Here is a 27,187-nt window from a genome sequence, read left to right on the forward strand (position 1 = left end):
TCTATAGGAGTTCGGAGAAGAGATGAAAAATTCAGGGAAGGCTTTAAGAAAGAAGTGTGCTTGAACTCAACTTGGCAGTTTCAATTAGAACTTGAATAGATTCAGATGAAGATGAAGGAAAACAATTTTAAACCAAATATTGTAAGCCAGAATGAGAGTGATTTCCCAGAAGAGTATGTATAAGTGTAAACACTGGAGCTACTCGCTTAAAGGATTAGGTAAGAGAAGCATCTGTTTTATAAAGTTTGGGTTGGTCCCTTGAGAGGATAAAGATGCTTTCTTGCCTGAAGTATAAAAGGCCTAGCCCATGGGAAGGTGATGCTGGATATTTTTGTTTATAAGGAAGGTTTTTCTGACCTATCATAGTTGATTACTATAGTGAAGGCAGAAACAAGAAAGTAGCCATTTTGTTCGTTTACTTTCCTTTTAACCTTAGAAATTGTGTTTTTTAAAAAAAATTCTTGTCAAGAGGAAAATCTGGAACAGAAGGTTTTACAAGGGTCAGTGATGAAAAATTACTCATGCATATTTGTAAATAAAAAGCTATAAAAAAGGGAAAAAAAGAAAAGCTCAAATCAAAAAAAAAAAGAAAAAAGAAAGAAAAGGAGGCATGAAAGGGACTGAGTATACTATGACTGCTATTAAAGAGTTTGATGTTTATCTGTTAAAGACCACACCTAAGTGTGAAGGGGCAAGTCAGTTCTCCAAAAGCCCCCACAGCTGTGAATCATAACAACCCTGAAGGAATTGCAAATCAGCCTTTATTGACATAGATGTTGCTTGTGGATTGGGAATCAAATAAATTGGAGGCAGAGGGAAGAGGAGAGAGGTCAGACAATGCAACTACCTCTCAGGAGAGAGATCAGAGAGAGCAGCAATTGCCTCTCAGTCTCCTTTTGGCATTATCATTCTCTCACATGAAGGGATCCATTCTGAGTTAGATCCCCAGCAGACACTGGCAGGTGGCTCCCATAACATCCAGCAACCACTAGCAAGTGGCTTCCGTAATGGTTATCTATAACCTCCACAATAAACTTCTACAAAGTCTAAGAAAAATGATTTAACACTAGCAATGATTAAAACAGCTTCAAAAACAGTACTGCACTAGAGTAGCCAGTAAACAGTCAATAAAACTCCCTTCTTGGTTGGTGCAATACACAAAAGATTTATAAATGACAGGTTCTTGATTAGGTCGAGATAAGCAGCAGAAATGCTGATAGCCATCATAATTGGGTTACTGTTATTTCATAATGCAATAGACTGTATCATGTGTTACCTGGGAGGGGGGGAGATTCTTGTGAATAGAAAAGTACATTTTTATTGAATTTAATTTTTATTGCATATGGATTTATTGCATTTCATTTTTATTGCATCTTAAAGGACATCTGGTCCTTTACAAAAGCCTTCGGATTTTAGGATTTCCTATCCATAAGGTATGACAAGAACACTGATGTAATTTGCAGGAAATGAATTTTTTTTTGACTGAGAAGAGAATATAAAGAGTCTTCCCAGGGATACTTTGATAAGACAGTTAGTTCTTTGATGAGGTGTGAATTCTCCTGGCTCTTGCTATTCCCAATATACTTTTAATATTTTGTTAAGGATGATCAATGATTCCAGTCTACTTCATACATTTGGGCTATAAAGGTGTGATCTTGAAAATAAAGGATTTGAGGTATGAAAGGAACTAATAAAGGACTACATAGAATTGGTTTTGGTTATCTAGAAAAGGATGCTCATTTAACATTGCATTTGGACAGGATTGCCTTTTACCACCTCTATGACCTTAGGCTAAGAATTAAGCTTTTTTCACTTTCAGTTTCCAAATCTTCAAAATGAGAAGGAATTAATCTCGGAAGACCCTTATATTATAATTTTATAATTCATTAAGAGTAGGGGAGCAGAACTAGGGCTCAGGATAAAGAAGTGGGTAAGGAGCAACATCTCACCAGAGTCCATCATAGTTAAAGAGTTTCCTGATTTCCTCCTGGGGCAATAACTTCAAGACAAGAGGAGCTGGAAAGTTGGACTTAGGTAGATATTCCTGTTGATTTCTGAAGAAGTGTAAGACAAGACCACTAACCAACAAAAAGGAAAACACCAGTAGCCATTTGAGATGGATCCATTGTTTCTGGCATCTCCAACTGTTGAAAGAAAGAAACAACATCTTACCTTATAGATTCATCTTCTACTCACAGAACTTGGACTAAGTATCTAATTAATTGCACTGGGTCTGAGCAATGTAAATAATAAAGAAGCTATCACAGTCCTCAGTGAATTCACAGCCTAAGTCAAACACATGAATAAAAATACTTGGCACAGGAAAAAAATAGTGAATATTCTATTCATCTGGAAAACATGCACCCAGGATTTGGAGAGTGAGAAACCCTGGGTATAATGAAATTGGAGACATTAACATTATTTCTAAGCTTTTTAATTCTTTATACCAATGGGGTCAGACTCAAAGAGAAAAGGAGCCACTAATTTTCAAATAAGGATCTCTCTGAACCACATATTGACTTAGTATTAAAATATAACATCCATTTTTGTAGTATTTCTATATATTTTGTTAAATATTTCCCAATTTTTTTCTTTTTCTTGATCACATTAGCAACAAAAGATAGCCTAAATCTTGTATAGGCTGATCTTTTTGATTTAAAAAATTTTAATTTATGAAATAAAATAAGCATTTCCACAATATAGTACAATAAAAAGGATAATTGCACATGAAACTAATTGAACATAAATTGCACATGCAAAGTTACTATGCACAACTTGCTATTCCTTTCAAATATATCACAAAATTATCATTTGAATTTCTTTTTATTTTCTTCTATCCTCTGCTTCCCCTTCCATGACTACCATTTGACACAAAGCTCTCTCTGTGTATAAAATTATTCTATTTATACTTCTATTTATCAGTTCTTTCTTTGGTTGCAGATAGCACCTTATTTCATATGTCCTTTATAGTTAATCTGGGTATTTTTAATAGACAAAATAACATTCACTCAAAGTCATTCTTAAAACAATATTGCTGTTACCGTATACAGTATTTTCTTGGTTCTGTTCATTTTGTCCCAGTGACATTTTAATCTCAACCCTCGGAAGTGTTGTAGGTCATAGGTTATGTATTTGATAGCTCTACACTTTACCTTAAAGCTGAATAGACATTTTCATGGAATTTTTATCCCCAAATCTTTTACTCTTTGAGGCCAAGAAAGATAGAACTGTTTGGTGAATTCAGAATTGACTGAACGTGTTGATCCATTGAGAAGTCATTAGAGCCATGGTATTATTGACTTGGACCGAGGGGGCTCTAGTGGAGTACCCCAAGGATTTTATCCTTGTATTTGTCCTTGTGTTAAATACATTTATCACTGACAGATGGCCTGCTTATTAAATATGTAGCTGGGAGACAGAGCTAACATGCAACCATCCAGAAAGACTGCAATGGGATCAAATAAGTAAAATTTTTTTGAGATTTGACAGAGGCAAAAGTAAATATTTGGTTCAATAAACTGACTTTACAAGCATGGAGAAGGTGGAGTACAATTTATCTGAAAGAGAAATGGGGCTTTTTCCAAATGCAGTATGTTCAATTAGGAGCCAATACTTTGTTTTAATATAACAGCCAAATGAGATCATGTGATTTTAGGTTGCATGGACACTGTGCCAAGATCAAGAAGTGAGAGTGCCCTTGCACTTTATTCAGACCACATCTAGAGTATTGTGCTTAGACCTGGGTGCCATATTTTAGGAAGCATATTGTTTGGGGAGGACTTGAGACACATTGAATGACCTGGAGATATAAAAAGGGGAGAAGAAAGCTGTTTTCAAATACTTAAAACACTGTTCTGTGGACAAGGGATTAAACTTATTCTGTTGCCCCAAAGACAGAACTAAGAATGTGTAATTGTTGCCAAGAAGCAGATTTAGATCAATACAAAGGAAAAAATTGGAGAGATGGGAAGAGGAATTCTTGTACAAGTAATGGGTTTGGAAGAGATCAAATGAATTAAACTACACTGCAAAATCTTAAAAGCATCATGTAAATAGTATCCTCCTCCTCATTATATTATATAGTCCTGGATAGTTTTTCAGCTCAAATTCTGTGACCGAACTTGACCAGTGTCTACAACAAAGGCAAAATCTCTTATTCAAACTTCTTGTGAGAGTCATGGAAGAGACAATTATCACGGCTATACAGATGAGGAAACAAGTTCAGAAAGTCATACTCCAAAAAAAACTTTTAAGGTTATTTAAGCTAATGACCTCATTTTACAGAGAAGGAAACCGATATGGGAACTGCCTCTCAAACGCTGGGCATGCAGCTACCGGCTCGCGGCTCCCGGTTCCCTAATCCCCTATTATCCAGGGATCAGAGCTCATGCCCCACATCCTTTTCCTCTCTTCTCAGTCATAGATGAAGAAATTGGATAGAGGAGGAAAAGCCTATTGGGAGGAGTGGGTCCATTGACCAAGGGAATAGTTTCTTTTCCAAACCCAAAAATAGTGCAGAGTCTCCAAACTCGGAGGATTCTCGGACGCTACAAAAAGAAGCGAGTGGTAGCGGAGGTTTTGTTTGGTCCTACCAGGCAGCAATTTCCATCTCAACTTTCTGAACTGGGCAGACACGGGTGCAAAGTGTCTTTACACCGTGAGGGATGAATAGATTCCGAGTGAAAACTTCCCAATTCAGTGTTCTTGAGGAGCATTCCAAGTCGAACTTGCCAACAGACTTGATTGCTCAAAAACCGAACGTTACAGACAATAGGAGAACTTCCAAACTGACTGGAACGTTTCCCCCCCCCCCCCAAAAAAAAATATATATATATATATATTATATATATATATAGTTTTTTGAAGATTTGGAAGAAGTGAGAGAAAAAGGGTAAGGCTATGTTAATTTCTAGTAAAAACAGGAGGGGTACGGGACTCCGTTCTAGGTCTGGTTTTAGGTCCAGGTTTAGGTTTAGGTCTAGGTTTAGGTGATCCAAAAGCGCAGTACCGAGCTGCTCCGGAATAAGTCAATTGGAGCCACTGTATATTTTTTAAACCATCAACGTCCACAGCCCATTCACCGAGGTAGCGAAGGAGCATAATGGGAAAAGTACAGACAATAATGTCAAGCACCTGGCCGCCAGTTCCGACCACCTATTGGCGGTTTGATCTTCGCCAAGCCACTTCCTTTTGCTGGATTTATTTGCTACTCTAGAAATTAAAGGTTTCCTCTCTTCTCAGTCATAGATGAAGAAATTGGATAGAGGAGGAAAAGTCTATTGGAAGGAGTGTTACCTTACGGCTGTAAATCCCGAGATTGTTCGAAAAGGCAAGACACTTTTCGACGTAGCCCACGCTTCCTCCCGCAACTTTCTCCTATCCTCTCCAAGCTCCGTACCGCCCGCATTCTCACTCACCTAAAATAATCCATCCGGAATTCAGCGGACAAAATGAACCTGACCCTCCTCCGAATCCAACAGTTCTGGGTCCCTGGCACTCTGCTCAGGCCCCGCCCGCCTAAATCCCTCCCCTAAAAACACCTCACCTTGGGTCTCCCTCCACCCTCTCCATCAACTTTCCTTTTGCCTCTTTTCCCCCCTCTTCCCTCCGTCTTCCTCCCCCCTCCCCCAATTTCGGACTGAGCGCCTTTCTGTGAACCTAGCTAGGACTCTTCCCGGGACGCCCAGGAGGTCAGAAAATGAAGCGAGAACTAGGAGGAAGTTCTTCGACCGATTCTCCGAGGAGGATTGGTTTTTTTAAGGTCCTCTTCCTTAGGAAAGCAGCAGGTTGTCGCTCAATGCTGTGGGTGATGCAATCCCTGCTGCGCCCCGATCGTCGTCCGGAGCTGCCTAAGTACACCCAGCATCTCCGTCCAGGGACCAGAAAGGTAGGCTGACAGGTTGTTAGTGATGGGTTCTTTTTTCTGTATCTTTGGAGTTAAATGGGCCAGGCTGGGACGCAGCATGGCTGCCTTGGGACCACCGCCAACCTCCCCCTAGCGCAGCCTGTGGCTCCTATCGTACGGAGCTTTTTCTCTGCCTCTTTCAGACTGGACTTCACCTCAGACTCGTTAAACCGGACCCAGCAAGTTGGGATGATGCCTCGAACAGCCGGGCCTTTTCCTTCTCCGAGGTCAGTTTTCCCTTAGTGAAAAGAGCACAGCGCTTGAGAGGCAGGAGAGTCAGTGGCCAGCGTCCAGTTCTGCTCGCCTCTAATGGACCGTGTGATCTCTGACTAGTTTTTCTCGTAGGCTAACCCTGCCTACCTCATGTAGGTTACTTTTGGGGTAATAGAGTAATAGAAAGTGAAAGACCTTTGTATAGTTAAAATCCCATAAAATGAAAAGTATTACTATTATTAGTCTTCATTGTTCTTTTTGTGGACAGTAATCCCCAGAGCAGTACAAGGGACCTTCATTTTGTGGCCCTGTTTTTTCAGAGTATGGAGGCTATAGAAGGTAACGTTGAACATATTTTTCTGGCGTCCTGACCGTTAAACATCCCTTAGGATGTTGCCCTTAGGAAATCTCTAAATATAGTTCATAGTTTCTTATGGATGTGAGTAAATGAGTTCCCACATCCAGCGCTCAATTTTCAATGCATATATTTGGTACAGGACATTTTTTATTTAATCCCAGAGAAAATGTAGAAGACACATAACCTAATCACAGTAGCCCAGCAACAATTCCTACAATTCTGCTACCTTTGTGGTGAGTCTTGCCTTTTCCCAGGGTCCTCTAATACCCAAGATTCATAATACAACTGTGCTTTAGGGTCCCTTCTAAAGAGAAACAAGGTTGGAGTGGTCAGACAGACAATTAGCAGTACTTGGACTTCTCTTGAGAAGGAAAATACATTTGGGATTTCTGGACTTTCTTTCATAATTCCCATTAGATGTAAACAGTCATGATAATAATAGAGGACAAAATTCAAGTCTTTGCTTCATCATATTGTGGCTAAGAATCAATCTCTTATTCCTTCCATTTCAGAGGCTATATGCATGAACTTTACTTCAGTGGCACTAGGGAGCCATTGAAGATTTTTGATCTGGGCATGAAAGATTACACACACACACACACACACACACACACACACACATACTACAGCATAAATGGAGGAAGCTATAGCTATAAAGAGGCTTTTGGGTTCAGGATTATTAGTGGTAATAGGGTTCTTGGTGGTAGCAGGGCTTATTCTAGAATAGAGGTGATGAGGGTAGAGACAAGGGATTGATTTGAGAGATATTATTAAAAAGAAATCTATATAATCTGGAAATTTATTGTATATGAGAAAGGAGAAAGAAAGAAGATTCAAGGAAACAACTCCAAGATTATGAATACGCAAGTTCACATCAGAATTATCAATTTTCCCTTTTCCCTTTTCCCTTATAATCAATAAGCTGCAAATCTTATTCATTCTGCCTTTGCAGCTTCTTTCACATCCATTCCCTTCTGACTGAGTTGAATGGAAAAAAAATCTGAGAGACAGAGTGTCTGGGTAATTAACAATTTAATAATTAGGTCAACTAGTAATCAATAAATTGATGATCAATGATTTCTCTTAGTAACTAGATACCTAATGGAGTCATAGAATGCCTTAAATATTTTTCTAGAAAGAGAATACTCCTGACAGAAAACATCAACCTGATTGGTGGATGTTTAAATGAGGAGATAGGCTAAAAGTCTTCAGCTCCTCCTGATGAGACTCAGATACCTCCAGAAATCTAGACAAAATTTCCGTCTTCTCCTGGACCACTGTGGTTGCTTTTCTCCCTTATATGCTGGATCACTCTAAACTAAAAAGCAGGATGAAAGAATATGAGCTTATTGACCAAGGATAAGAATTCACCTAAATTAAACTCTTTTAAACTCTATATCCCCTAGTTTAAGCCTCCTAGTTGGGTGGGGTCCTGCCCAGAATTTTGGACCATGTACCCTAAGAATTAAGGCAATCTCCTTTATTCTTTCCTTGAGAGACTGACTGGGGCTAGTTCCTGAGTGAGAAAATAAAGGAAGTAAAAACTTAATCCTAATTTAATAATTGGTTGTCAATATGACATCAAAATAATTTCTTAACTATTCACTATTCACACTGGCATGATCCTAATGTAGTATCTCATCACTTCTCTCATGGATTTTTGTAATAGCTTCTTAATTGCATTCTTTAGTCCAATTTATTCTCTTCTACATCGATACCAAACTATTATTTCTAAAGCATGACTGATCATGGCATTCTTCTGCTCAGAAAGCATCACTAGTTCCCTATAGTCTATTAGATAAAGTATAAACTCCTTTGTTTAATTTTTAAAGTCTTTCACAATTTGACTGAATTTCCAGACTTATTTCATATTACTTTCTGCCATATACTTCATACTCTAGCTCAAGGGTCCTCAAACTTTTTAAATAGGGGGCCAGTTCACTGTCCCTCAGACATTTGGAAGGCTGGACTATAGTAAAAACAAAAACTTTGTTTTGTGGGCCTTTAAATAAAGAAACTTCATAGCCCTGGATGAGGGGAATAAACATCCTCAGCTGCTGCATCTGGCCCACGGACTGTAGTTTGAGGACCCCTGCGTCTAGCTATTCCTTATGCACAATGTTGCATCTCCCACCTCTGAACCTTTGACCAGGTTTAACAGAGCAATTCAACAAGCATTTATTAGGCATCTAATATATGCCAAGCTGTCTGCTAGGCATTGGAGATAGAAAGGCAAAAACAAAACAGTCTTACCCTTAAGGAATTTACATTTTATTGGTAGGGAAATGGTATGTGTGTTTGCATATATACATATGTGTGTGTTTATGTATATATACATATATATTTGAATACAATTTATTGGGAAATTAGCATTCACGATAGGCTTCTTGCAAGAAGTACTTGCCATATATTTTTGTATATGGCAATGTGGGAATTTGTTTTCCTTAATCATGCTGCTGTTGTTTTTTTTTTTCAAAAATTTTTGTTTCAAAATGAAAAAGGGTATGAAAAATGGAACAGAATATGTTGCTTATGAGAAACACACTTGATTCACAAAAGATTCACACAGAATTTAATAAGTAGTCAGAACAAAGTCTATCACACATTCAAATAAAAGCAAGACCAACAATCATAAGACTATAGAAAATGTAGATGATTATAGAAAATATAGACATGATTATAAAAGAAACAAATAGGGAAATAACAATACGTTTAACAGCATCATAGATAACCAGTCAAAATCAATACTGAATATATACCAAATAGTTTAATATCGAAATGCTAAAAAAGAAAAGGTTAACTGAATTTGGAGAAAGACATAAAAAGCTAAAACTTCAACAGTGGAGGATTTCAGTATATCTGTTTCAAATCTATACAAATCTAAGGAATGGATGAACAAGAAAGTTGAGAACCACAATAAGACTTTAGAAAAATTAGAGGTGATAAATCTTGGGCAATTACAGAATGAGAATAAAAAGAAATTTACATGCTTTTAAGCTTTATATAGAACTTTAAAATTTTCGATAATAAATTCAATCAGAAACCTAACCCTAACCTCATTTTTAAAATGTAGGAAAGCAGAAATACTAAACATCATTTACTGATTGTAATGGCACAAAAATTCTCTTGATAAAAGACCTCTGAGGAAAGAATGAAAAAGTAATTGGAAATTAAATTACATAATGCTAAAGAAATTTGGGGTAAAAAATTACTGAAATAACAAAAAAAATTATCAAAGAAAATAAGAACGAGATAATATACTAAATTTACAGGATGCAGTTAAAGCAGATTTTAGGGGAAATTTTTTATCTCTAGATACTCAACAATAAAAAAGAATAAATCGATGAATTTGGGCACAACTAAATAAACTTGAATAACAACAAATAAAACATCTTTAAATAAGCAAGAAAGAAGTCATGTAAATTTAATAAATGACTAATAAAACAGAAAGTAAAACAACCAATGAACTAATGAATTTGAGCTGATTAAAAAAAACTAATAGAATCTGATTTTTAAAAGGAAAATATATTAAATTTACAGGACACAGTTTAAGCAGTTTTTAGGGGAAATTTTTTATCTCTAGATACTCAACAATAAAAAAAGAATAAATCGATGAATTTGGGCACAACTAAATAAACTTGAATAACAACAAATAAAACATCTTTAAATAAGCAAGAAAGAAGTCATGTAAATTTAATAAATGACTAATAAAACAGAAAGTAAAACAACCAATGAACTAATGAATTTGAGAACTGATTAAAAAAACTAACACAATCTGATTTTTAAAAGAAATATAACTTCCTATCAAAAATGAAAAAAAGAGGAGAATTCACAACGATTAAAGGGGAAATAAAGGAAATTATCAAAAACTATTTTGATTAATTCCATACTAACGAAATAGGTCATTTAGGGGAATAGATGAATATTTACAAAAATATAAAATACTCAGGTTAATAAAAGAGGAGATGATACTATTTAACCTAAATAAACGAACAAAAAGGAAAAGAGTACAACTTTAGCACTAGATGGATGCACAAGTGAATTCTATCAATATTCAAAGTTAATTCCAATATTTTACAAATTGTATGCAATAGGAAGAAAAGAAGCAAATTTTCGACTTCTTTCTCTAATATTAATATGATTTTGATACTTAAAACAGGAGACAAAGCAGAGAAATAAAATTATAGACTGATATCCCTTAAAATGATACAAAAATTAGGGCAGTTAGGCTCAGTAGATAGAGCACCAGCCCTGAAGTCAGAATGACCTGAGTTCCAATTTGATATCAGACACTTAATACTTCCTAGCTGTGTGGTCCTGGATAAATCACTTAACCCCGATTGCCTCAAGGAAAAAAAAAGATACAAAAATTTTTAATAAAATATTAGCAAATAAGTTATATTAAATTATCAGAATAGAAAGATTATACCCTATTAGTTGGTTGGATTTATACCTAGAATTCTTGGTTTAACATAAAGAAGACTACAGATAGAATAAATCTTACTAATAATCTAAATATCAAAACAACAGGATTCTTATCAATAAATGATAAGGCTTTTGATAAAATTCATCACTCACTTGTAGTTTAGAAATCATATAAATAGAATTTTCTTTAATATGATAAATGATATTTTTCTGAAATCAAGAGCAAACATAAATAGTGGGGAAATGTGAGAGGCCTTTTGAAACAAAATCAGAAGTAAAGCAAAGATGTCCATTATTCCCATTGTGATTTAACACAGTGCTAGACATGTTAATTATAGCAATGAGAAAAACAAGAAAAATAAGAGAATAAGCACTGGAAAAGAAGAAACAAAATTATTATTTTTTAAGATATAATTTACCTGGAAAATTCTTTAAAAGTTAATTATGAATTAATCAAAATAGTTAATAAATAATAATTTACTTAATAATAATAAAATTAATAAATAATAAGATTAGCAGTTTCAGAATATAAAATAAATTCACATAAGTCACTAGATTCATTTACGTGACTAACAAAATCTACCCAGAGCTAGAAACAGAAATTCCATTCATAAAAACTACAAAAGATATAAAATATTTCAGAGGATATTTACAAGTTATAACCATGTATGAATTCAATTGAAAAAACTCTTTGAAGAAATAAACATCTATATAATTAATAAATATAGATTAAACCAATATAATAAAAATAACAATACTACTGATATTAATTTATTTAATTCATTGTTATACCAATGGAACTATCAAGTTGTATAGCTAGAAGAAATATTAACAAAGTTCACATAAAAGAAAGAAAAGTCAAGATTATCAAAGATAATAATTGAAAAAAATGACAACAAAGATATCATATGAAATTTTGAAATTTTTTTCATAAAAATTAAGAGCTAAATAAATTTATTACTAAATAAAACTGAAGAGCTAAAATTAGAAGGGAAACAAGTATTTTTTTTTATAAAGGTTTCATATCCAAGATATGTAAAAATTATTTAAATGCATAAGAATAATAAATAGTCCCCAAAAGACATGTCAAAGGACATGGACAACAACTTTTCTTTCTTTCATTATTTTAAAGCTTTTAATTTTGAAAACATAAGCTTGGTTTTTAACATTCACCCTTCCAAATTTTTTTCTCTCTGCCTTCCCCCAACTCCCTCCCCTAAATGGCAAGTAATGCAATGTATGTCCAGTTCTTCTATACATGTTTCCACAATGATCATGCTGCGCACACACACACACACACACACACACACACACCAGATCAAAAGGGAAGAAAATTAAGAAAACAAAATGCAAGCAAGCAACAAAAAAGTGAAAATATTATGTCACGATCCATACTCAGTCCCTAGTTCTCTCTCTGGGTGCAGATGACTCTATCCATCACAAGATCATTGGAATTGGCCTGAATGACCTTGCTGTTGAAAAGAGTCACTGGACCAGAACTTTTCAAAGGAAGAAATTTAAGCTATTAGCAACTATGTTAAAACAAAACAAAACAAAACAAGCAAAGCATACTAACATTTACAGAAATGCAAACTGTGGTTTTACCTTAAAAGAGAGGCAAAGATGACAGAAGAAGAAAATGGCAAATATTGGAGTGACTGGGAAATTAGAAAATGCTAATGCATTGTTAATGGAGCTGTGAATTAGTTCGGCCATTCTGAAAAGCAATTTGGAGCTATACTTTCAAAGTTAATAAATTATGTTTTTTCTTTGACCCAACTGTACCACTTATATAGGTTTATGGTTCAGGGATCAAAGAAAAAGGATAAGGACCAACATTTGCAAAAATATTTTATCATAGCTCTTTTTGTAAATTGCCAAAAAAAAAAAGGAAACTAAGGGAGTACTTATGGGAATAGCTAAGCAAATTTATATATATAAATATCATGGAATATTACTGTTATAAGAAATGACAAAATGGAAAGTTTCAGAAGAAATGGGGAAGACCTTTATGAACTGATGCAGAGTGAAGAAAACAGAACCAGAACATTTTCATGATATTATTAAAAATAACAACAACTTTGAAAACCCTTGGAGCTCTAATTAATGACAATTATAAATCATGAGTCCAAAGAGTTGAAAATTAATACATTACCCATCCAGGTGAATGGATATAAAATGTAGAAAGAGATATACATTTTTAGACATGGCAAATATGGAAATTTCTTTTGCTGAATTATGCATATTTGCTACGAGGATTTTTGTTTTTTGTTTTTAGTTTTTTATTTGGTGTAAGGGAGATCAGTAAGAGAGACAGATAATAAGCTATTTTAAAAACAAATTTTAAAAGGTTTTGTTATTTTTATTTTTTCCTCTATGTTGTGGGGGGAAAATAAAAGCCAACTCATTGGAAAAATAATTTTTAAAAAAGTAACAACCTGAGGCAAGAATTAAAGAAAGCTGTGGATCCTATAAGGTATGGTTATTGTTGTTGTTGTTTGTCCTTTGTTCTCAGAGAGGATGAATGACCTCATGAGGGTGATACCTTGACTTGTGAGTTATGAGGAGGAAATGCTCACCAGCCATGAGGGAAGCATAGGTCAAGGCAGAGACAGATTCAGGAGCTAAAGAATCTTATGTACAAGGAATAACAGACAGAGAAATTTGAATGAATTGTAGAGCATATGAAGGCTAGACCTATGCAAGTAAACTGAAGCCAAATTGTGAAAAGCTTTAAAAAACAAATATTTAAATTTGGATTTTATTCTAGAGGCAAGAAGAAGCCACTGGAACTTCCTGAGTAGTAGTAGTAGACTGACATAGTCTGTACTCAAGGAATAGCAATTTCACAGCTAGAGAGAGGAGATATTGGAGACAGAAGAGATTCACAGCTGGGTAACCAACTTGCAAGCCAATAAAACCATCCAAGAATTGAGTCCAAAGAAAATTTAACAATGAAACCCTAAATAATGAATGAATCAAAGAAAACAAATTGGAAACAATTAATAATTATGAGGAAGAAAAATGATAATAATGTAACAACATGCCAACATTTTTGAGATGCAACTAAAGCAGTCCTTAGGGAAAAAATGATATTCCTGAAATAATCCAATAGAGAGGATAAGGGTCTGAACTAAAATAAAGATCATGTAAAGTGAAGAAAGGAGTTTCGATATGACGTATGTTGTGGAGCTATAACTAATAAAACTTGGCAACTAATTGAATGTAAGAGGTAGGGAAAAGGGAGGAAAAAAAAGGCCTTGGTCAGATCTACAAATTTTGTATAAAGCCCTTTGTTTTGCCACTGGCATTTCTCCTGGAGTTATTGGGCAACAAACATCAATTCCACAGCCCTTCCTGAAACAACACTGGTTCTCAGGTAGATGACTATCTTTTAGGTGAAAGATCAGCTTAATAAGGGCTCTAGCAAGAATCTTGCTAGTAACGACTAAGAGAGATACCCCTCCCTGTGATTGTCACAGGACAATCTGTTCCCTTTACCTTTATAGAAATGGACAATGGAGGGATCTTTGAACTTCTGGGGCATAACCTGCTCTTGCCATATAATCTGGAAATTTTCAGCCAGCTTTTGTATGAGCAATGCATCCCCCTCCTTATAAATCTCATGTGGAATAGAATCAGTGCTGGGTGCTTTGCCACACAAAAATAACCTAATGATATTCAAAATCTCTTCAGTTGGGACTTCAGTTAGGGACTGAGTTCAACTTGAGGTAAACAGTCAATTGTTGTGCCACAGTTTCCTTTTATTATCCTGCCTCAGTTTCTCTAATTGTCCTGCCTCAGTTTCCCTAAATTGTTCTGCCTCAATCCCCCTAATTGCAAACCCCCTTTCTTGACCATTAGGAATTGCCTGAAAAAGGTCACATGCCTCTAATTGGATAAAGTATGTTACCTTCTGAAATAGATTGGGTAATTTGCAACCATTATAAGTTATACTTTAAATTTCGTCAGCTCTGCTGAACACGTGTGGGGTTTATAGAGTTATTTAGCTATTCACTGTATTGTGACTCTTGAAAATTTTGAAGGGAATGGAAAGAATGAAGGTGATTTAAGAGGATTGATTTGTAGGAGCAATTGAAGGTTTGAATGATTTCAGGAAGTAAGAGAGAGAAGGGGAGAGACATTATTAGGAAGGAAATTGGAGAACAATGTTTAGAAGGGAAAAAAGCAGGTAATGACGGGAAAGAGCAAAGTTTTTTAATGGAGGAGGGAGAAAAATTGTTTTCAAAGGTGAAGATTTAACTCACCTTCCCTTTCTTCCCCCCTCACTACTTGTGGCTGCTTCTTTAGGGTGGCCACATGGAAAAGGCATTGTCATCGAGGCAGCTCCTAGCTCTTGGCTGAAGAGAGTAATCTAATTATTCAAAGGGACAAACTTACTTTTACTGTAGTAAATTAGTTGATTGAATGTTTGTTTCTTTAGATACATAATGGGTTCCTTATTTAAGGAATGTGGTCGTAAATGTGAGCTATAATTTGGTAGGATTATTTCTAAAAGTTTAATTGATATTTTTAAGAATCTTTCATGGGTATTTTAAAGCAAAATGATTTGTGTAATGTTCACTTATAAAACATCTACTTAGATATATTGTGTAAGATAATTGTGTGAACTTATTGGGACAAATTTCTCACTGTTATCGATATAAAGTCACAGTAAATAGCTGTTTGGGATTTATCTGAAACTTTGCTTAATGGGATTTGTTATTGAACGTAAAATTTCTTGGGCTTGTAGCTAATATTATTTGGGAGTTTTAAAGCTCCACCTTCTGAAAGTTATTAGACAATTACCTGTAGTAAAACTGAGTTAAGGCTGTTTTATCCTGTATGTGCTGAAGGATCAGTTTTGACTGCTTATATTATGTTATAATCCTGTCACTGCATTTTTTTTCCTTCTTTGACTGAGTTCTATGATCAGAACAATGGTCAATAGAAACTATTAATGCAATTCAATTATGTAATTATGTTTCCAATCTGATGATATGTAATCATTATATTCTAAAATGAATATTTAGCCTGGTCGTTTTTCTGTTAACTAGATATTTGTGTCTGTGGATATTTAGGTTTTTAAAGGTTTATAAATAATGAGAGGACAATTAGCACAATTGTCTGTGAGACCTAATAGCTATTTATTGGGACTATGGCTGACAGCTGTTTGCCTGTCCTGTGAGGCAAACTTGTTTCTTCTTACATAGGGAGCTGCTGACCAGTATATACTCACCTCTTCACATTTTGTAGCAGTCCTTGTGAACCAGTCTTTCTAATCTTTATTTGTTAGATTTGTTTTTGTTTTAGATTTTGGTCAAATTACAGCTATATTGAACTGCTTCTGGGATCTGGATTGCTGGTTCTCAGCAGGAAGCAGTTTTGAATGAGACTTTGCTCCCTGCCCCTGATGGACTTTGATGAGGAAATTGGGATGGTTGATGAATTATTGTTAAAATTTTAACTATTACTGTATATTTAAGATTTGGGGTAGAAATTGTTAAAATTGTGTAACTATTGCTGTTAAGGATGTTTTTAATATGTTTATAATATCTGTGTTCCCTTCAGAAAAACCCTACTGTACTAGTCTGTTATATATAAGAACTTTAATTCACTCTGGATTTATATGTGGGACAGTTATTTGACAATTTATTTATTTCTCTTTGGATGAGTCCTTTTGGTAAAAACAAAAAGGGAGGAAGAGATAGGGAATTAGGGAAACTGGTAGGTTTTTCTTAAAATACCTGAAAGAATGGAAGTCCCTAGTTTTCTGTTCACTTTGCCTCAGGCACTTCTGCCCCCCCCCCCCCCCCCCCCCCCCCCCCCATCTCACCAGTTCCAATTGAATTGATTTTACCAGACCAGATTGAATTGAAAGCCCTTCTAAGCAGTCCTTTTCATTTTTTACTCCTTGCTTGGTTAATTATTTAAATCCTATTGGGCTGTGATTGCTGGTTATGCTTTAGCTTTGAAACTCCTTATTCTGTTGGAATTGCCCTGGCAGTTTTTTGGGACTATTTTCTGATTGCCTGTTTTTAGGAAATCTCCAATATAACAGGCACCTTGTGACTGGCAGTGTCTCTGATCCGTTTCTCCAGTCCTGTAACCCCAATTCCTTAATTAGTATTTCAGCATTCTCAAAGGACATTGCAATTTGCTATCAGGCTTCTAAAAGTTCAGATTGCCTGCCTTGATGGTTTAACTATGCATACTCTGATAACTCTGCTCAGAAATCCAGATCCTTTCTGTATCCTAGTAGCAGCTCCTGTCTGTTCTGGACAGGGACAGGTGGAGCTACTCCAGGACTCATCCTTCCCCCACTTTTGGAGCTTTTGACAGACGTGGATTGTCCCGCCTAAGATGGGCAGCACGACTGTCTTGAGAACTGCTACTCCCTCTGGAAGCAGAGGCTGAATTAAGTGCACAAATGACTCCAGACCACTTAACTCACAGTGAATTGTCCATCTCAAACTGGATTCCCCAACTGAAATGGTGCTCCAGAACTGCAGAGGACCTGACATGTGTGCAAAAGGGAGCCTTTGTACTGCTATTAACTCTGGGGTTGTCAGGAAGAGACTTGTCTTTGCCACAAGTCCTTGCATTTTTCTAGTTTTATTTTGGTTTTTATTTGCTTCACATAGGGTTGGTCAAAAATATGGTGCTAAGACCTTCCAGGTATCTGGGGAAAGTAATTCAATGATCTGAATATTCAGAAGAGAAAGTGTGGAATGTTGTGCCAGTTTCCTTTTATTGTCCTGCCTCAGCTTCCCTAAATTTTCCTGCCTCAGTTCCTTGAATTGTTCTGCCTCAAGCCCCCTGGTTGCAACCCCCTTTTGCTGACCTTTAGGACTGTGATAATTAGGACTGGGGAGATCTGGTCACTCTGGCATTCCAAAAGAGTTTTAAACTGTAAATGTATAATTCCAATTAAGGGGGAGTTCAGACTTCCTGGCTCCTAAATCCTCCTAAATTATTAAGAATTTATGGTAAAAAAAAAAAAAAGAATTTATGGTCCTATTATATAGAATTTCCAATTCCTATATTTTTGTCCTCCTGCATTTTTTATTTCCTTCACAGGTTAATAGTACACTATTTCAAAGTCCGATTCTTTTTGTACAGCAAAATAACTGTTTGGACATGTACTTATTTTGTATTTAATTTATACTTTAACATATTTAACATGTATTGGTCAACCTGCCATCTGGGGGAGAGGATGGGGGGAAGGAGGGGAAAAATTGGAACAAAAGGTTTGGCAATTGTCAATGCTGTAAAATTACCCATGCATATAATTTATAAATAAAAAGCTATTAAAAAAAAAAAAAAGAATTTATGGTCCTACCCCTATCCTGTCAGAAGCAAATTGATGGTCCATCCTTGTAAATTCCTGCTGTTTACCAGTGTTCAAACTCCATCCTTGCCTACTCTGATCTATGGAATCATATATAATTCACTGGAATCTCACATTTGATGCTGGATTCCTTGAGACGAAAGTCTAATTTAGCCCTGGAGGCAGAATGGATTCTGCTTTGCCTCCAGACTATCTCTCCCTCTCAGAAATCCAAATAAAATATTAAAAACTCTCTAATCTCTTTCTTGCCTCAGTTTCTCCTGCATTACACAATAACTTCAGTATTAATTGATGTCAGTTTGTTGAGAACACTATGGAAGTGTTTAGCTCATTTCTCTGTCCTTATCATTAATCAATGAAGCTCCATCAGCACTGAATAAATGAGATATACCATAGGACTTTGGCCCATAAATAGACTTTAGTATATCATAACAGTGCTTTAGATTATTACTATTAGCATAAAATTGACTTCTTACTGAGTCAAGAATCCTGCATTTTTCACTTTACTTTTGATGAAATTGAATGCTAACATTTTAGAGATGGATGAAGGCACACACTGTGATGTTCTCATTTTTCATTTAGCAGCTTCTGAATTTCATTATCACTTTCATCAAATCAGTCTTGATGTTTGCATGTGCTCTGATCCAGATGAGGTTTTAAATATTAGAAAGAAATGATAAAAAATATCTTATAAAAGTATTGATTTTTAATGTAGGACTGAAGCACTTAAAACTAATCCCAACTGTCAAAACAGATGGCTAAATATTTACAATTAGGCTTTAATTACAAGGGAAATAGAGATTTCCCCCTCTCAAAACCTTACAGGGTTTGGTTTGTCAATTTATTTTTTTGGTTTGTTTGTTTGATGCATTTATTTATTTATTTATTATTAGTATTTCATTTTTTCCAATTACATATCAAAAAAGTTTTCAACATTCAGTTTTGTAAGATTTTAAGTTCTAAATTTTTCTCTCTACCTCCCCAAAACAGCAAGCAGTCTGATATAGGCTATACAAGTACAATCGTGTTAAACATATTTCCATATTAGTCATGATATAAAAGAGGAATCAGTATAAAAGGGGAAAACCACAAAAAAGAAAAAACAAATATATATTTGTGTGTATGTATAAATTGCTATAAATTATATTGCTATAAATATTTTTGTACACTTGTTTTTCTTTTTTTGGGAAGGGGGGATAGAGACCTAATAAGTAGTAGATTTTCTGTATCAAAGGATATGCTTAGTTTTCTAGCCTTTTGGGCTAGTTCCAAATTGTTCTCCAGAATGGTTGAATCAATTCACAACTCTACCAATTCATTAGTGTCTCAGTTTTCTAAATTTTCCAACATCTTCCTTTTCTGTCATATTAGCCAATCTGACAGATGTGAGGTGGTGTCTTGGAGTTGTTTTAATTTGCATTTCTCTAACCAATAGCAATTTAAAGCATTTTGTCATATGATGATCGATAGCTTTGATTATTTCTTCTGAAAATTGCCTGTTCATATTCTTTTTTAAATTGATAATTTATCATTTGGGCAATGACTTATTCTTATAAATTTGACTTAATTCTTTATTTGAAAAATGAAGCATTTTATCAGAGAAACTGGTTTTACATTTTTTCATAATTATGATTGCTAATTGTGCATTTTCTTCCATTCTATTTCCTCCTATTTATCCTTTTCTCTCCTTTCACCCTGTCTCTCCTCAAAAAATGTTTGGCTTCTGGACTTTCACCTCCCCCAATTTGCCTCCCTTCTATCAGCTCTCCCCTTTTTTCTTATCTCTTACCCTTCTACATTCTTATAGAGTAAAATATCTGAGTTTGTATATTATTTCCTCTTTGAGCCAATTCTGATGAGGGTGAGGTTTAAGCTTCTAACCCACCTCCCTGATTTTCCCCTCCATTGTAAAAAGTCTTTCATGCCTCTTTTATGTGAGATAATTTATCTCATTCTACTTTACCCTTTTTCATTCTCCCAGAGCATTCTTCATTCTCACATCTTAATTTTTTAAAATATTATCCCGTCATATTACACCCATGCTCTCTGTCTATGTATACTCCTAACTGTCCTTTAAAGTTCTTAGGAGTTATATGTATTATCTTTCCATGTAGAAATGTAAACAATTTAACTTTATTGAATTCCTTATTATTTTTCTTTCCTGTTTTCTTTTTATGATTCTCTTGAGTTCCATTTAAAAATAAAATTTTCTGTTCAAGCTTTGGTCTTTTCTTTTAAAATTTTTCTATTTATTTAAAAAAAAAAAGAATAGAAAAATGAATAGAAAAGAAAAACAAAGCAAAACAGAACAATATCATGTGCCCAGCAGAAAGTCAGGGAGGATTAAAAAGTATATAACAATAAATTTCCAATTCAAGAAAGAATATATAATTATAGAAGAAATTATATTCATGAGTGTCCACCTTTTCTTTGCTTTAAGTTGTTCTTTTATTCATTGCTGTGTAATTTTTTTACTTTATTCCTTATTTCCCCTTTCATCCCCCCACATCTCCCAAGCAGGCTCTAATTAAGCACAGATATATTTGATACACACACACACACACACACACACACACACACACTTGCCCACACATATAGATACACACCCATGCATTTATCCATATGTAAAAATGAATGTAAAACAATATTAGTATGGCTGTCATACAATGTAGATTTCTCTCTTGTTTGAATCTTTAAGTTTGACTTTGTCTAAGATCAGTGAATACTAGCCCTACTTTTGTTCTAATAAATTCGACTCCTGATCCTTGTTGTAATGTTTGTGTATATCTCTTCTTTCCTATCCCTGTTAACTCTTCTATTTTAATTCTGCTTTTTAATTTGCCTTACTATTACTTAACCTCCCCCCACCCATGGATCCCTTCCTTGTCCTCTTCCCCCACCCTTTGCCTCTTCTTTCACCCACCCCTCCCCCCTATTTCTTTATAGATTGTGGAAGGTGCTACATCCTACCATATGTGTAGTATAGCCTATTGAACCCATTCCTGATGTGAGTAGGTTGTCAGAACTATGAGCCATCCTCCCCCTTGTAATGCCTCTCTATTTTTCCTTTGCACTTCATTTGTATAACATAATTACTAATTTTTATCTTTTTCCAGGTGGTTTTGCTTTTTAGAGCCAGATCATATACTCAACCCTGCCCCAATCTTTCTTTTGAGCAACTCAACTGCTGATGTCAATATTCAACATAGGGCATACATTTCCATATTTAAAAAAAACCTACAAACAATTTGTCTATGTTAAGTTCCTTGAAATTGATGTATATTCAACATAGGGCATACATTTCCATGTTTAAAAAAAACCTACAAACAATTTGTCCATGTTAAGTTCCTTGAAATTGATGTTTGATATTGGCTCTTGTGTGTTAAATTTTCTATTGAGTATGAAGTTGGTTGAAAGAAAGTCCTGAAAATTTGCAATTTAATTGAATGTCTACTCTTTTTCATTCAATGTTATGGATAATTTAGCTGAATATATTTTTGGCCCCAGGTCTAGTTCTTTTGATTGTGAGGATATACAATTCCAGGATCAGCTATCTCTTATTGAGGCTGCTAGTAAGTCCTGCACAACAGTTCTAATTGTAGCTCCAGTGTATTTGATTTTTTTTTTTTTTTTTTTTTACTATTTCTTACAAAATTTTCTCTTTGATCTGGGAGTTTTGAAGTGTGTCAATAATATTCCTATCTGTTTTCTACAAAGGATTTCTTTGAGGTGGTAATGGTGGATTTTTTCTATTTCTACTTTTCCCTCATGCTCTAACATTCCAGGACAATTTTCTTGGATTATTTCTTTTCTTTTTTTTTTTTTTTTTTGTCTTGGTTATAATTTTATTATTTTATTATAGCATTTTATTTACAAGTTATATGCATGGGTAATTTTACAGCATTGACAATTGCCAAACCTTTTGTTCCAATTTTTCCCCTCCTTCCCCCCCACCCCCTCCCTAGATGGCACATGTTAAATATGTTAAAGTATATATTAAATACAATATATGTATACATGTCCATACAGTTATTTTGCTGTACAAAAAAAAATAGACTTTGAAATAGTATACAATTAGCCTGTGAAGGAAATAAAAAATGCAGGTGGACAAAAATATAGGGATTGGGAATTCTCTGTAGTGGTTCATAATCATCTCCCATAGTTCTTTCGCTGGGTGTAGCTGGTTTGATTCATTACTGCTCTATTGGAACTGATTTGGTTCATCTCATTGCTGAATTTGGCCAAGTCCATCAGAACTGATCATCATATAGTATTGTTGTTGAAGTGTATAATGATCTCCTGGCCCTGCTCGTTTCACTCAGCATCAGTTCATGTAAGTCTCTCCAGGCCTTTCCTGCTGGTTATTTCTTACCAAACAATAATATTTCTTGGATTATTTCTTGAGTTATTTTGTGAAGGTTCTTTTTTGGTTATGGTTTTTAGGTAGTCCAATTTTCTTATTTTTTTCTTGATCTTTTCTCCAGATTTGTTTTCTTTTAATGTTTTAAATTTTGTTTGATTTTTTTCATCCTTTATATTCTGTTTTGCCATTTCTTAGTCTTTTATAGCTTCATTGGCTTCCCATTGCCCAATTCTAATTTTTAAAAAGTTTTTTTCATCTTTAAGATTCTGTATCTTTGGGGTAGAGCCAAGATGGCGGAGTAAAGCCAGGGAGCAGCTTGAGCTCTCCCAGTTTCCCTTGCAAACCACATGAAATCAAGCTTCTGATAAGAGTCTGATGGAATGAAACCATCCTCTAGCTGAAGATAGATTGGAAGGATTTCAAGAAAGGTCAGTTTCACTGGGGTGAAAAGTGTGTTCAACCCACTCAGATAGACTCTAGGAAAGCCAATGAGAGAGTTTTAATCACAGTAAATCACCAACTGAGACCCTCAGATCCCGCTTAGTAGAGGAGCGAATCAGTGGGGCAGCTTTCAGTCCCAGGTCAGAAGGCAAACTTTGGGAAACCAGGCTGTTTCCTGAAAAGAGCAGGCAAAGCTACCCCCTTGCCAACACAGGGGGTCCCTATGCTCAAAGTCACGGATCAGAACTGTATAGGAAGCTTGGGACAATGTTCATTTGACTCCAGAAAGGGAGAAAAAATGAACGAAAAGGACCTTGATCATAGAAAGCTACTATGGTGATAGGACAGACTAATATAGAAACTCAGATAAGGACAAAATGTGCAGAGAGGAAATCTCGAAGAGTGATATGAATTGGTCTCAAGCCCAAAGAGTCTTCTTGGAAATGCTCATAAAAGACTTTAAAAGGCAAATAAGAGCAGTAGAAGAAAAAAATGAGAATAAATGAGAGGTATGCATGAAAGAGTCAACAATTTGGAAAAGAAAGGGGAAAAAAATTGTCTGAAGAAAGCAACTCCCTAAAAAGTAGAATTAACCAAATGGAAAGAGATATAGAAGCTAACTGAAGAAAATCACACATTAAAAACTAGAATAGGGCAAATGGAAGCTAATGACTATGAGACAGCAAGAATCAGTCAAACAAACTAAAAAGAATGAAAAAATGGGAAGAAAGGTGAAATACCTCATTGGAAAAATAGCTGACCTGGAAAATAGATCCAGAATGGACAATTTAAAAATTACTGGCCTACCTAAAGGCCAGGATAGCATTCTTCAAGAAATCATTAAGGAAAACTGCTCCAATGTTTTAGAAACAGAGGGGGAAATACTCATTGAAAGAATCCCACAAGGAAAATACCAAGGAACATTGTTGCAAAACTCCAGAACTACAATCTCAAGATAAAAATGCTGCAAGCTGCCAGACAAAAACAATTCAAATAACAAAGAGCAACAGTCAAGGTTACCCAGGACCTGGCAGCTTCTAAAATAAAGGATCAGAGAGTCTGGAATACCATATTCCAGACAAAGGCAAATGATCTAGATTTACAACCAAGAATTAACTATCCAGCAAGGCTCAGCATCATCTTTCAGAGGAGGTTATGGAGCTTCAATGAAGTAAGGGACTTTCAATCATTTCTACTGAAAAACACTCCACAAAACTAAACAGAAAATTTAATCTATAAACACAGGACTCAAAAGAAGCATAGAAAAGTAAATGGGGGAAAAACATATGTGTGTGTATATATATGTATACATACATGTGTATGTACTTAAAGGTTACATGTTATTTAAAGATTAAACTATTTGCATCCCTAAATGGGAAAATGATAGCTGTAACTCTTGAGAACTGTATTTGTCACTGGGGGAGCATCACATGGACTGAGAGTATAGTTGTGAGTAGACTCTGATGTAATGATATCAAAGAAAAAGACATTAAAGGGTGGGAAAAGATCTAAACCAGAAAAAGAGGAGAGGGAAGATATGATGGGACAATTAGTTCACATGAAGAGGTGCAAAAGACCTGTTATAATCGAGAGAAAGAAGGGAGAAGGATAAGCATTGTCTTAAACTTGATCTCATCAGTTTTGGCTCTAAGAGGGAATAACTTAATCATTCAGTTGGGTATATAATTTTATCTAACTCTATAAAGAAGTAGGAGGAGAAAGAGGAATGAAAAGAGAGGGATAGGATAAAGGGAGGGTAGAAACACTAGGGGAAAAAGGTAAGAGAAGGAGGGAAGGGGTGATGGAAGATAAGGTAGTAGGTGAAGTGGGTTAAAAAAATTACTAATCTAATATAATAAAAATGACAATTCTGCCTAACTCGGTCTGTTTGTTCAGTGCCATACCAATCAAACTGCCAAAACATTATTTTATAGATCTAGAAAAAATAACAAAATTCATCTGGAAAAATAAAAGGTCAAGAATATCAAAGGGATTGATGAAAAAAATACAAAGAATGGTGGCTTAGCAGCACCAAACCTAAAACTATATTATAAAGTAGCAGTCATTAAAATCATTTGGTACTGGCTAAAAACAGAGTGGTGGATCAGTGAAATAGAACAGATACACTAATAGATTAGTTTTTGATAACCCCCCAAACTCCAGCTTCTGGAATAAGAATTCACTATTTGACAAAAATTGCTGGGAAAACTGGAAAATAATATGTCAAAAACTTGTCATAGACCTACATTTCATACCTCATACCAAAATAAAGTCAAAATAGGTACATGATTTAAAGAATAAAGAATAAAGCATAAAGAATGACACTATAAACAAATTAGGAGAGCAAAGAATAATTTCTCTATCAGATCTTGGGAGAAGGGAGGAATTTTGACAGAGAGAGGACTGATTCAGATGTGCAGAATAAAAGAGAAAATTATTAACATTTATTAAACATTTATAAAAAGTTTATTCTCTACCAAACATTTTTTGAATATGATCTCATTTGATCCTGAGAGATAAGTATTATTATGAACTCCATTTTGCAATTGAGGAAACTGAGACAGACAACATTTAAGCGACTTGCCCAGAATCATTGAACTCAAGTCTTTCTGACTATAGACCCATTCCTGTAATCATGAGCCATCTAGATCTTTTGTTTTTGCATTTGCTGTGGTAAAATACTTGATCAGAAATGTGTTGATTCTTTTGAAGAATTTTCCCCTCCTTGATTGTTGAACTGTTGTACTTAGGAACCAGGAAAGATTATGGTCTTAGTCCCCAGACCAATTAAGTTTTGGAGTTAGTTTTAGGGGAAAACCAGCCTAGTCCATGTGACACAGACTTCAGTTGATGTTATTCTTGACCACATTTCACATATCCAATTAGTTGCCAAAACAATTCATTCTTACCTCCATTATTAAATGCTCACTAATTGCAAAGCTCTGAGCTAAGTGCTTGGGATCCCAAATGAAAAACAAGCTTAAATCCCTGCTCTCAACACATCCACATTCTAATGGAGAAGAAAACCCATATAGAAGGCTTCCTATAATTAAGTGCTGTTAAATTATTTACTTTCCTAGTTCAGCTAAGTTGAATCAACTTATTTTGCTCTGATCCCTAACCTCAATCACCTAAGTTGGAAGGACCCGTTGGTCAATATAAGTTGTAGAAGACAGTCTGTTATGGAAGGATTTAAGGATTTTAAAATCAGGGTAGATTCTGTTGGAAAACATCTGGTTCAATGATGTTCATCTTCAAAGACCAAGAGCACTTAGAACAGCAGTGCCCTTGATCATTGGCCCTCATTCCAGACCAGTTCCCATATTCATCTTCCAAAAAACCCCACCACAAAACCTTGTGGGAGTGTGACCCAGTAACTGCCTCTGCAGGTACCTCCTCAGTATCACAGCCACAGATGGTCCAGAAAAGAATTTTTACTACCAAAGTTGTTGGCATTGTTGTATAACCTGACAGATATGGTTTTATCATTGGAAATAATATTAAGCAAACTGAATCTTCTGTGCTGCTAAAGACTATAAGGCTTCCTATATGGATAGTTTCCCTTTATTGGAATATGAATTCTTTGAAGTAGGGACCATCCTCTTTGCTTATTTATATTCTTAGCACTTAATACAGTGTTTTATACATAATAAACCTTTAATTCATTTTTTAAAATCATTCATTTTTATAGATGAAGGAACTGAGACCAAGAGAAACTATGAGTTGCCAAAGTCATACTAGCTAATAGAGGTAGGTATTCTGTGTCTAAGAGTCATACTATCTAATAGAGTCAGGTATTCTGTATTCAAAAATTTCTGGCAGGTAAATTTACTAGTTGCTACAAGGGAATTCAATTTAACAAGCAGGCACATGTTGTGCAAAACCCCATGCCAAACAAATACAAAGATAGAATGTCTTTGCTATTATGTGATAATTTTTTTTCTCTTTAATGTAAAATTGAAATATTATTCATCGAAGTGACTCCTTTTATTTTTGCAGGCCCTTTTAAATTCAAATTGCCTCACTAAAAAGTGAAATGGATTTTAGCACCTTGGATCCTTTCAATTATTTTAGTATATTTGTGTTGTTCAGTTGTGTCCAACTCTTCATGATCCCATTTGGGGCTTTCTT

At 35.0% G+C, this 27,187-nt stretch overlaps 1 protein-coding gene and 1 long non-coding RNA gene across 2 annotated transcripts in view; one reads left to right on the top strand and one right to left on the bottom strand.

The window, feature by feature from the left end:
- The window catches only part of B4GALNT2 (beta-1,4-N-acetyl-galactosaminyltransferase 2), a 45,318-nt gene extending 42,954 nt beyond the window's left edge, over positions 1 to 2,364 (bottom strand). The window contains exon 1 of the mRNA XM_031966091.1: positions 1,950 to 2,364. Coding sequence (XP_031821951.1) covers positions 1,950 to 2,167 — 218 coding nt within the window. The 5' untranslated portion in view covers positions 2,168 to 2,364. The remainder of the gene's footprint in view (positions 1 to 1,949) is intronic.
- Positions 1 to 26,947, top strand: LOC116423299. The gene is made up of 3 exons (XR_004233850.1): positions 1 to 218; positions 6,049 to 6,132; positions 26,748 to 26,947. It is a non-coding gene; the product is annotated as an uncharacterized LOC116423299 (long non-coding RNA).
- Positions 26,948 to 27,187: the final 240 nt, after the last annotated feature.

Source organism: Sarcophilus harrisii, chromosome 4 (genome assembly GCF_902635505.1).
Source record: "Sarcophilus harrisii chromosome 4, mSarHar1.11, whole genome shotgun sequence".
Lineage (NCBI taxonomy): Eukaryota > Metazoa > Chordata > Mammalia > Dasyuromorphia > Dasyuridae > Sarcophilus > Sarcophilus harrisii.